Source organism: Cyprinus carpio, chromosome A2 (assembly GCF_018340385.1).
Source record: "Cyprinus carpio isolate SPL01 chromosome A2, ASM1834038v1, whole genome shotgun sequence".
NCBI classification, from domain to species: domain Eukaryota; kingdom Metazoa; phylum Chordata; class Actinopteri; order Cypriniformes; family Cyprinidae; genus Cyprinus; species Cyprinus carpio.
In genome coordinates, this window is record NC_056573.1 from 10,601,184 (window position 1) to 10,612,865 (window position 11,682).

At 36.6% G+C, this 11,682-nt stretch overlaps 1 protein-coding gene across 2 annotated transcripts; it reads right to left on the reverse strand.

Moving 5' to 3' along the window:
• Nucleotides 1–2,393: 2,393 nt before the first annotated feature.
• Nucleotides 2,394–10,895, reverse strand: LOC109053025 (major facilitator superfamily domain-containing protein 12-like). Of its 2 annotated transcripts, XM_019070457.2 has the most exons (10): nucleotides 10,254–10,895; nucleotides 9,799–10,009; nucleotides 9,541–9,673; nucleotides 6,664–6,870; nucleotides 6,371–6,463; nucleotides 6,175–6,267; nucleotides 5,238–5,408; nucleotides 4,882–4,976; nucleotides 4,591–4,721; nucleotides 2,394–3,545 (listed from the first exon to the last, which is right to left on the reverse strand). In XM_019070457.2, exons 1-10 carry the CDS (start codon nucleotides 10,522–10,524, stop codon nucleotides 3,469–3,471), a joined length of 1,482 nt encoding a protein of 493 aa, XP_018926002.1. In that variant the 5' UTR covers nucleotides 10,525–10,895; the 3' UTR covers nucleotides 2,394–3,468. The 2 variants fall into 2 exon arrangements, with proteins under 2 accessions (XP_018926002.1, XP_042628034.1); XM_042772100.1 differs by lacking the exon at nucleotides 5,238–5,408 and having other exon boundaries at nucleotides 10,254–10,894.
• Between the last annotated feature and the right edge of the window lie 787 nt (nucleotides 10,896–11,682).

The following is an 11,682-nucleotide window of genomic DNA, read 5'->3' on the forward strand; positions in this document are numbered from 1 at the left end:
ACCGTCAGAATGAGAGTTCAGAAAGCTGATAAAACAACACAATAATCCACATGACTCCAGTCCATCAGTCAACGTCTTGTGAAGTAAAAAGCTGCGTGGTTTGTAATAAACAAAACCATCAAGGCATTTTAACTTTAAACTGATGCTTCTAGCCAAAATATCCATGAGTCCATAATCCACAACAATGATTTCTCAATGATTTTGTAATTTCATATCATGATTTTCCTATTTATTTGTTCAGAATTGTTTTGGAATGTTTTATTTTTTCAGAAGTGTTTTGATCTGAGCGTATTTCTTTCCTGATTCAGACAAGATGACTTTCACTGGAGAAAGTGACAATAGATATTATAAATAATAGATAAAGGACTAATTTTAAGCTAAAAAAAAAAAAAAAAAAAACTAGAAAAAATTAATTTATTAAAAACATGCAGCTTTTCGATCACTGTAACAAGACATTAACTGATGGACTGGAGTCGTGTAGATTATTGTGATGTTTTTTAATTAGCTGTTTGAACTCTCATTCTGACGGCACCCATTCACTGCATTGGATCCTTTGGTGAGCAAGTGATATAATGCTAAATTTCTCCAAATCTGTTGTGATGAAGAAACAAACTCATCTTGGAAAGCCTGAGGGTGAGTAAATTTTCAGCAAATTTTCATTTTTGGGTGAACTATTTCTTTATAATGCAATGGGAAAACTAAATGTTTTCACAAATGATCCACAGATCAGAGATCAGTCCAAAAATACTGAAGGTTTCTCTGAAAGTACTAATAAAATGCTTGAAAAGGCAGAAAATAGGCTACATCTGTACTGACATGTAACTTCTACACAGCACTGTTGTTGTTTAAAGCTCAAAGAGAAGAAAAGTGACCACTTGTGTGCTGTGCCGTACAGCGTCTCTCAAACAATCTATTGTTACACAATAACATAATGGATAATTCACAGTGGTTTCTATAAATGCTGTTCCAATTAGTGATAATTGCCCCTTAATAGGATACAGCTGAAGGCATGGTTTTGATTTGTTTCCTTCACTTCAAAACAAAGATGTTATTAATAAATATTTGGTTGGATTTTCCCGTGGGCAATTTTGAGTAGTGTTGTACATGACAGGAGATGAATAGTTCAGGTGTAACTTGAAATGCTTTTCACATTAACAAACAAATAAACTCCGGTTTTGGATAAATAACCAAAAATCTCATGCCGCTTACTTCTCATTTTTTTGAAAGCAATACACACTACCCACACGGTTTTATAAAGAGAAATTACTCTTGTATACTGTCACAATACTCATACTTTTAAAGGGATACTCCATCCCAAAATTAAAACTTTTGTCATTAATCACTTACCCCACGTCGTTCCAAACCCATAAAATCTTCATTCATCTTCGGAGAACAATGTAAGATATTTTGGATGAAAACAGGTAGGCTTTAGACTGTCCCATAGACTGCCAAATAAATAACAGTGTCAAGATCCAGTGTTGAATCACTGATGACAGATGGAGTATTGTGACGATGCTTTTCATACTTTCCTGGATCTTGACACTGCTATTTATTTGGCAGTCTATGGGACAGTCTCAAGCCTAGCTGTTTTCATCCAAAATATCTTAAATTGTGTTCCGAAGACGAGCAAAGCTTTTACGGGTTTGGAACAACATGGGGGTAAGTGAATAATGACAAAATTTTCATTTTGCGGTAGAGTAACCCTTTAAGCAAACTTTCATTACTATTATTACAGTAATGCGTGAACAATATTAAAATAAATGAATGAGTCCATTTTATAATATGTGTAATAATGTTTGGAGCATCAGGAAATTAATGCAGTCACATAGCCAGCACACAACAGGCATTATTTAACATTTTAAACATGAGACCTTGTATCCACCTCTCGGACTCTTTCGCCACCTTGTGGACAAAAGCAACATATCAGGTACATACAGGATGTCACACTCCTCAAGGCTGCATGTATTTGATCAGAATGCAGCAAAAACAGTAATATTTTGCAATATTATTACAGATTCAAAATGATTGTTTTCTATTTGAATATGTTTTAAAATTTAATTTATTCTTGTGCTGGCAAAGCTGTATTTTCAGCAAGCATTACTCCAGTCTTCATTGGCACATACAGTAATTATTCTAATATGCTGGTTTGGTGGTCAAATAAGATTTATTATAATTTTTTTTAATCAATTATTATTTATTATCAATGTTGAAAAGAGTTGTGCTGTGAAATATTTTTTTCTGGAAACAGTTATAATTTTTTATTTTTATTTTTTTTAGATTTTATGAAGAATGGAAAGAGCAAAACATCATTTGGAAGAGAAATCTTTAATGTCACGTTTGACCAATTTAATGATTCCCTGCTGAATAAAAGTATTTTTAATGAAAACACTGTGTAATTTTAAAAACTCTTTTATTTAAAATTAGTTTTGAACAAGACAAAAAAACAAAACAAATGCAATTGTATGTAACAAACAATGATTTTGTCGATTGATTCCACTACAGTTGACTATTTAATTCATTCCAGTTACATTTGAGTGTCAGCCTTTATGGTTTATTTTAAGTGTTAAAAGTCTTGAGCAACACGCAAGATCAGCTGACCAGATGTTGAAACTACTCACACTGACACTGCATTCCTGCTAAACAGTAACTAGTTACAAAGACAGGTTACAATGTATCAACTCTAGATACAGAAATGTCTGTTCATAAAGAACATTTATTCTGTTCAGTAAATTATATGAGCAGAAAACATGTCAGACACAAATGTCTCACATATGAAAACATAATTATGCATATAAAGTTTTTTGGAAAGAAAACAAAGCTAGTGGATATGAGGTAAAATGCTCATTATTGACTCTCTGGTCCCTAACATGGATAACCCACGTATCTCAGAGCTGAAAATATGCCTCGAAATGACAAAACATGGCTTCATGTCCCCTGATTTAAAATAGCAATTCTTCCCTTTTCATGAATTTCCTTATGAAACATCAATATCATCCAAAATGCTGCATCCATAACAACATGTGCATCTTGCATTAACTTCATGGTAGCGTCAATAGTTTTGCAGAGTACTTAATTAAATTCCCTTATTTTTATGGATTCGATTTAAAAAACTGAACTAAATTTATAATCATAAATAAAAACAAACTGTAAATGATAAAAAAAAAAAGTGCTTAAGAAAAATAGTCCCTTCAGAAAAAAAAAAAGTGTCTGTCTATGGTGGGTTATGTGAGAACTATGTAATGAGAAGCCACAGTAGAACACATGAGTGTTATCAACTACTCAGGTCTAAAAATTCACCACATCTTTGGGTCTCAGTGAAATCCTATCGTGTGTCAAGATGTGGCCGCCCTATAGCAAATACTGACCTGTGTGAACCTGCTTTGAATTCTAACCTTCACCACTGTGAAGTAAGTGTCAACCAAGAGCTCTCTGCATCAGAACTGACGAATCTCTGCAGCTGCTGTGTGTTCAGTCGACTGACGGCTGCTCAGAGCTCTCCGAGTCCTCTCTATCACTCCCCAAAAGACCAGCCACCTCAGGCAGATCTGCAAAACAATACACACATTAGATATATTACATGTACAAATTCATGTACAGTGTACCATCGTTCAAATGTTTTGGGGTCAGTACTATTTTATTTTTATTTTTTTCAAAGAAACTGACATACTTATTCAGCAAGGGCACATTAAATTGATAGTAAAGATACTTATATTGTTACAAAAGTTCTGTTGTTTTGAGCTTTCTATTCATTAATGAATATTGAAAAAAATGTATCACCGTTTGCACAAAAATACTAAGTAGTGCAATTGTTTACAGTATTGATGATAATAATAAGAAACATTTCTTGAGCAGCAAATCAGTGCATTAGAATGTTTTCTGGATGTTTATGTGGCACTGATGTATTAAATGTTTCTTGAGCAGGATAAAGTTTTGTTGTAACTGTATTAAATTACATTTTAACATATTAAAATAAACTGTAATATTTCACAATAAATATGACTGACCCTAAACTTTTAAAAGGTAGTTAAAAAAATTAGTTTAAACCTATGGAATCAACCTTTTATTATCTGAAAAAAAAATAATAAATAAACCACTTTTAAAGGTGTCATAATTTAGTTTATCATGACCATTTTCCACCTTCTTCACCTTCAGAAGCACAAGGTTTGGCAAACGTTCCCACATTTTATCACTAGTTCTTCTGGGGTTTTTAACAGACGTGCTTAGAATAACTGTGTCAAAGTATTTAGAATAAATCTGGTTTATATGAATTCACACTGATTCACCTGAAATTTCTTACAATCCATAATCTCAAAACATTAAGGAAAATTTGCCTCATGGTTTGGCCGCTTCAAATTAAAGGTGGATGATTGAGGTTTCTGATTGTTTTGATGTTTCTGACATGTGGCCCTCACCCTTAAAGTCTTTGCTGTTTATTGAACAATTCATATGATTTTGCTTAGATACTGTAATACAAAACATCACGTCAGCCATGAGGTGAAGGGGTTATAGAGTAACACTATTAAAAAGAGTAAGTCAAAGAGGAAGTACATGTTTAAAAGTGAGAAAGACAGGAACTGTTGAGTTTCTTACACCGCACAATCTTTATAGGCCAGATAAGAATCGTGCAGAGGCTCAGTGCTGCTAAAACGCCCACTCCACCAGTGACGATGACCATGATATAGTGATAATACCACACGCAGCCTGGACAGCATACCATTGTGCTATAAGAGAGAAATCACATGTAAATATATTTATATTTAAATATTCATATTTAAAAAAATATGTTTTTCAATTTTTTTATTTGACTTATTTGACCATTAAGAGTCTTTCTCACTCACTTTAAATTCTAGTATGCATCCATGCAAGCATGTGCACACTTACCGGCAGGGGTGTAGCGTCTGAATAATCATAACTCCCAGCCCATTAGCCACCTTGTCTGTGAAGCTCATAGCTCCATAAACAAAAGCCCCACTTTGCTGTCAGGAGGACAAGAAAAGTCTTATTAGAACACTTCTTTAAAAGCATATTTTTAGTTCTCTGTGACTTTTTTACACGTTTGAGATGAGTCACTCTGAAGCATGTGTCTTTTTCACTTGTGCTGATGTTTGCATATCTTACTGGTTCAATCACGCGTTACTGTTGAAGCTGTTAGCGCTGAATAAGCTTAATAAAACATTTGCTTGAAGCGGTTCCTGCTCATTTTCAGTTCCCCAACACTGACTGATATCTGCACTTACTGTTTGGTCTCCTATGAGCTCAGCCGTCATGGCAAGTGACATCACCAGGATGGTAGCAGACCCCACCCCCAGCAAGACCGCTGTGCCGTACACCTTTTCTCCCATGTGTGGGTCCAGCAGCACCCAAAAGGAGAATGCCAGAATCAGCAACAGTCCCAAAAAATAGGTCATCTATCGATAAGGGACAATGAAACTTAAATGAAAACAAAATCCTTCTATCATACTGTATTAGCTTCCAATACTGTATTAAATATAAATGCATTTAAATAAAAATTTAATATCTAGTGAACGGTTTTTTCTTTAGTTTTCAGATGGTTCTTTAAATACTGGATGGGGAGCACCAGGTGGCCTTCAGAGGGCTTACAATGATTTAGAACAAGCTTTAAATAAGCTAAAACAACTACTGAGAATGACTACACAAGATATTTCTTATTTTAATTGACCCCCTCAACAGCTTTTTTTTTTTTTTTTTTTTTTGTGGAAGAATCAGGGTTCTTGAAAAACCTGCAAACTTATTTGGCAGTTACAAAATCAGTTGATTAAGAATAGAAGGGAAGTATTGCAACATGATCTAACAGTTATATTGGCCAGAATAAAATTGGCTTAATAGGCAATTTCCTATTTTGTTCTCTTTTTCACCTCTTAACGAAGAAAAGAAGATTTGTAGCACTAATGCAACATCATGTGTGTTTTTAAAATCTATAATTGACATACCTCCAACTCAAGCTTGGGCTCAAAGAGAAAAAATAAAAAATAAAATCACACATTTCCCCACTGGTAATTACAGCTTTATAGTGGTGTTTGTGTCTGCTCAACTCATAACTTTGATCACACGTATATGACGCAGCAAAACTGACTGTTAATCACTTCCAACAATGGGAAGAGGTATTTTAGCTTACATTTCAATCAAAAGACACATATGCAAACTCATACTCACACATTTGCCTATTAGCTTGCTGAGAGGCTTCATGATAAATGAGGAAGCAAAGCCACTTAGAAACATGACCAGGGGAATGGTGGCTATGTACTTCTGCAAGAAAGAGGTCCAAACAAAGATCACTGCCTTTTTTCTTCGATGCTTTTGTTGATGAACTGGGTGCAAACTAAGTGTAGTATTACTATAGTTGTTTTACCTTTGGCAGCAGTAGTGTGTAGGTGAGATACATGGATATGTATGTTTGCGACAGATTCACAATCAGTCTAGTGGACATATAAAGCACAGCCACCTGAATAACAGAGCAGGGTTTAGAGAGGTTATTAACTTTCTGATTCTCAGTTATAACAGACAGTTACTAAATAAAGTTCTGAACGTTTTCACTCCACTGTGATTAAGTGATAACATTTCAAGCCACTATTCAGATTAATCACAAAAGCTGAGAATTACATTACATGCCACTAAGGAGTAACACGGGTACTGGCTGCTAACCTGGTAGAATGATGGCTGTCGCAGCCAGTGCTTCCACTGCAGTAGACTTGTGGGAGGAGCAACAGTGGTCTTGTTAAGAAGAGGCTGGCACTCCCCAGGACTAGACCCCTCCTCCTCCTGACGGGGACGTGCCCCCTTCTCCCGTGTGCCCAGGTGAAAGAGCAGCGAGAACAGAGCTCCAATGCCCACTACTGTAAGACTTAGACCCTGAGTGTGAACAGATATTACCAGAGTCCCTTTAAGACAAGTCATGTCACTCGGTGGCCATCTCTGAAACGCCTCTCGGGCATGCAAGTGCAGCTCTTATCTCTTTGACTGGGGAACATCAAATTCTCCAAAACCGTTCGCCAACCTTTACGATTAAATTTCAAATTTGAAATCACCAATGAAATCTGACAACTGTCTCATAAATGTTGTTTCTTATGCTCCAATAGCGTTAAAAAAAGCGTATTTGTCAGGCGAGACCAGCCAATGTGCAGTCCTAAGCGTGCATCTCCAGAACGTTGACTGTTTCTATAGCAACCGGGACACTTCTAACGGCCATTCAAAACTATACGAGTGACACGTCTTGGGTATTCTATAGTCTTTGATATCACTGCATGAAACTTGTCAGAGCTGTTTTGACCAGGCCTAGATTATGCAACATGGTAGGTTAACATCAACATAAGCAAAGACTGAAAAGGTTGGTCTATAAAAAAATAAAAATTAATCAGCTGAAAACCATAAACTGCTGTTAAAATATTTAACTACTGATATAAAGAAACATCTGAGAGAAATTTGCTGGCTCATACAAGGTTCAGGGAAAATATGTGTCTTTCTGTCACTTTTGATCAGTTTTATTTCTTTTCATTTTTCTTTAAAAAATAAACTTTGCATGGTAGTGTGTGTAACAGAATGTAATTGTAAATATATTTATTTGATCAAATATAATTTAGGCTGGCCGCACACTAGACGATTTTAAGCCCGATTTTTATTATTAGGCCTGTTATTACTATTAAGTTACTTTTATTATTAAATTACATGAAATTATTGCCCCGCAATAATTTCATAGCACATCACTGCATGACACGCTGTGAGGATAATTAGGCTATTAGCTTACTCCTCATTAAAATTTTTTTTTTTTTTTTTTTTACAGGTCTATTAATTTATACAATGAATTATAGGCCTATAATTAAAATTATTAACACTGCGGTCACCAATGAAAATTAAGAGCAGCTTTATTTCGTGCACTGATTTTCAGAATCAACCTGTTTAACGCAAAATACGTTTCTTCATGTTTTTCATTATACGGGCCACAAGACAAATATTAAGGGAATGATTTAAGACGGTTATATACCGTAATCAGCATGTGTTGAAGTAGTTTCCTCTCTCGTTTCAGAGAATATGCAAAGTTAATGCAGCATTTAGAAAGCTCTATCAGTTTTTTTACTTTCACTTTCTAGTGAACATTCACCTGCATAATTCTTGCACAGTTTGCGCGTTGCTTGCTTGTGTTGCTTGACCCCTCCCCCATAATATCTATTGTTTATAGGCCACATATTAGGCACTTTTTTTTTTTAGGTTTTCAATGTTAATGAAAGTGACACCAAAAAACAGGAACATCATTAGGAAATCCTTGGGGGGCTGTGCCGGGGCTAAGCAAGTTTCTGATGGGGCTATAGCCCCATCAAGCCCCGCCCTAACGCCGCCACTGGTTGTAAACTATTTTTTTGTCCATGGTGTCATTATGATTATTTATCTGCTTCAGATCGAGACGGAGTGTCGCTGAACTCAAATCGTAAATATCAAACATGTTTGATATTTACGACTCTTGATCGGGCTGCCTCTGACGTGATCCCCACGATAGCCAATGAGAGCGAGCAAGCGTCACCTACCGGATGTTGCATGCATAGTTGCCAAGTCTTTGGGCTTCTTTTTTTGTAAAGTTGCGTGAAAAAATTCCTGGGTTGCGTTTTTTTGGGCTTATTTAAAAAAAATATGGTTGCTTGTTAGGAAAACCTGACAAGCAACTTTGTTTCTTTTAATTTATGTTCACTGTATTCTCCAATGCATGGATTGAGACTCTGTCTGCTCACAGTTAATAGCCAATCAGTGCAAAAATATAAGCGCTGTAGCGTAATTTGCCAAATATTCCGCCCTCTCCTCACGCGCCTTTTTTAACGTGATTTTTCTTCAATGAGGAATTGGAGAAAAATCTCTTTCAAAAAGAAGGTGTGATGCTGTAATCCAAGCAATGATAGTAGTAGACGTAGAGTGGGATGACTTTTTTCCTGCAGGCTCATTTATTGGTAATAAATAATTGATAAATTATATTGATGATAATAAATTATCAAAAAATATTGGGCTTGTTTTTGAAGCTGCGGTTGCTTATTTGTCTCGCGAGAGTTGGCAACAGTAGCCGAAACTTGGCAGCCACAAACTTGGCATGAAAGCAGAGAACATCACCCATATTCTTTTTTTATACTTTGTTTTTCAGTGTGAAACAGAACGTGCGCCAGGAGAGCCAGCTGACAGCGTTGATTGTCCTCTATTTGTTTTTCCTCTCTAGTCACGTTTGATCTCGCGAGTCCCTGTGAGATTAAGTTTCAGTGTGAAATCGTTCCTACAGTCATCAAGTGTGTGGTCTCATGGTCTGGTCAAATCGTCTAGTGTGTGCATTCAGAGGATTATAAGGCTAAAAATCTGTTGAACTGTCTTCTTGTCTGTGGTCTCCCATGGTTTTAAATCGGTTAAGATTTGAAAATTGTCTAGTGTGCAGCCAGCTTAAGGAGTACACTAGCACACACAGTCACAAAAATCTTAAAATCATGGGGTCTTTAAATTGCACTATTTTTAATGCAGGATGAAATGACAAAGCACAATGAGTTCAGCACTCACTTTGAAAACAGGGATGTCAACCAGGCCAAGGTTTTCCGTAATGGCAGGATCATCTCCTTCCTGAGTCTGAAAATGAAACATCAGCCAGGCCACTGCATACACTGTGATGTTGGCTATCACAGTAAAGGCATACCTAACGGATACAACCAAAATACAATAAAAAGCTAAGACATCATTCCGGTCACTACAGACAAAGTCCTCCAAACAAGCGTCACGAGAATAGTTGATCATTACACGCACACATCTGCACCAGTTTACCTGTACGCAGTGAGCTCCACTTTTTCATGTTCACAAGTCACCAGCTCGGGAATGAGGGAGAGATGGGAAATCTGGGTGGCCGCCCATCCAAACTGGAAGATGACGATGAAGGGGGTGAAGTAAGTGAGACTGACCCACTGTGGAGTGTCCAGATTACAGCCCAGGCACTGGTTAAATATAAAGGGGAACGACAGGAGGACGCTAATAGTTCCTAAATGAAGTAAAAAGAGAGTAAATGAGAATAATATATCATACATTAATATGCAAAAGATAAACCTTAAAGAGACAATTTACCCAAAAACAAATGGTGTCATAATTTACTAAAGACATAACACGAAAATTAAAGTGAATTCATCCTTGAAATCTTTTTTTGAAAGTCATACAGGTCTAGAACAACATGGTTATGACAGACTCATTTTTGTCTGAACTGTCCCTTTAAGTTCCTCGTCACTCACCGACTAAATGCCATGTTTTTCTCTTCCCATATGATCCACAGCCGGGTGTCTTATCAGACTCATAACCGATGAGCGGTGTACACACGCCATCCGCTATCTGTCCCACTAGCAGCAACACACCAGCATATGTGTTCTCAAAGCCCAGCACTGAGTGATAAAACACCAGCAGGTATGTGAACCACATAGAGGCGCACAGGTCGTTGAGAAAATGCCCCACTGAGTAACTCAAGCGCCTGAACGCGGGTAAAGAGGCTTCTGAGGAGTCCGGCATGATTAACGCGATACAGTCAACCCTCAGTCAGCTAAAAATGCGTTTTCCTTCTTAGCAACCTCAGCATATTGTCCTCTCCAGCGCCGGCTTCCACGCTGCAGGGAGAACGAGTCTGGTGTGAAGTTCAAGGCTCTTGGTCCATCGCTGTAGAAAAAGAGTCGGTTCCCTAAGGATTTGGTCAGCTGACTTCGTAAATGAATCACGATGGAGGAGCCGCGAATTTAAACTGTAACATTCTCTTTCATGGATCGAGGATTACAGTTTTAAATGTCATGTTGGTATATATTAATGCAACATGGTTAATGTTGAATTTGTTTAGTGCGAAAAACGTAGTATAGCGTAGCGCCTTATTTCTTGATTCGTGTTGTCATGACGTGTTTATTAGGCCACGCCCTCTCTCATCCGGCGTGTTGCCATATCCTCTTTAATACGAGCGACTGTGGTGGTCGCAAAATATGAGCAGTCATGGTTTTAAAAGTAATTTCCACAACACGCGGTGTTTAAGCTTATTTCCATAATACAGTCGCGTATTTTTTTGGAGTACTACTGTATGAGCCACATAACACAGTAATGTAGCAGTTGTCAAATCCTCATCTGCTGTTCAATCAGCTCTCTACATGTACTAGTATATTTCTTCCGTGTTTCTGCTTTGCTTTCCTCATCTCGTGCGCTCGAGAGATTTTTATAATTTATTTTAGTTGATTTAGGTTATTTTATTTTTAGGGAAATCTGGCAACACTGCATCCATTGATTCACACACACGAAATTTACTTATTGCGACTCAGCAACACTACATTCAGTGCGTATTTAGTTCATTTAATTTAATTCTCTAGTGTCACAACTTTAACCCCAAAATAAAAATTACTCAACTTCATGTTATTGCAGACCTGTATGACTTTTGGTTCCTGTTGACTTCCATTGATTCGTAAAAAAAATAAAAAATAAAAAAAATAAAAATAGAGAAACCTGGATTATGAGGTAGCCTGATTTTAAAAGCATGATTTCTATACCCCTTCTAGTCATGTAAATTATCATTAAGGTTCACAGACATTTTTGTAAAGAATACATATTTTTCTAGCTATTTCAAGCTCTAAAATATTTTATCAAAAAAAAAAAAACTTTTTCATGAATAACTGATTGAGAACCACTGCTCTACAC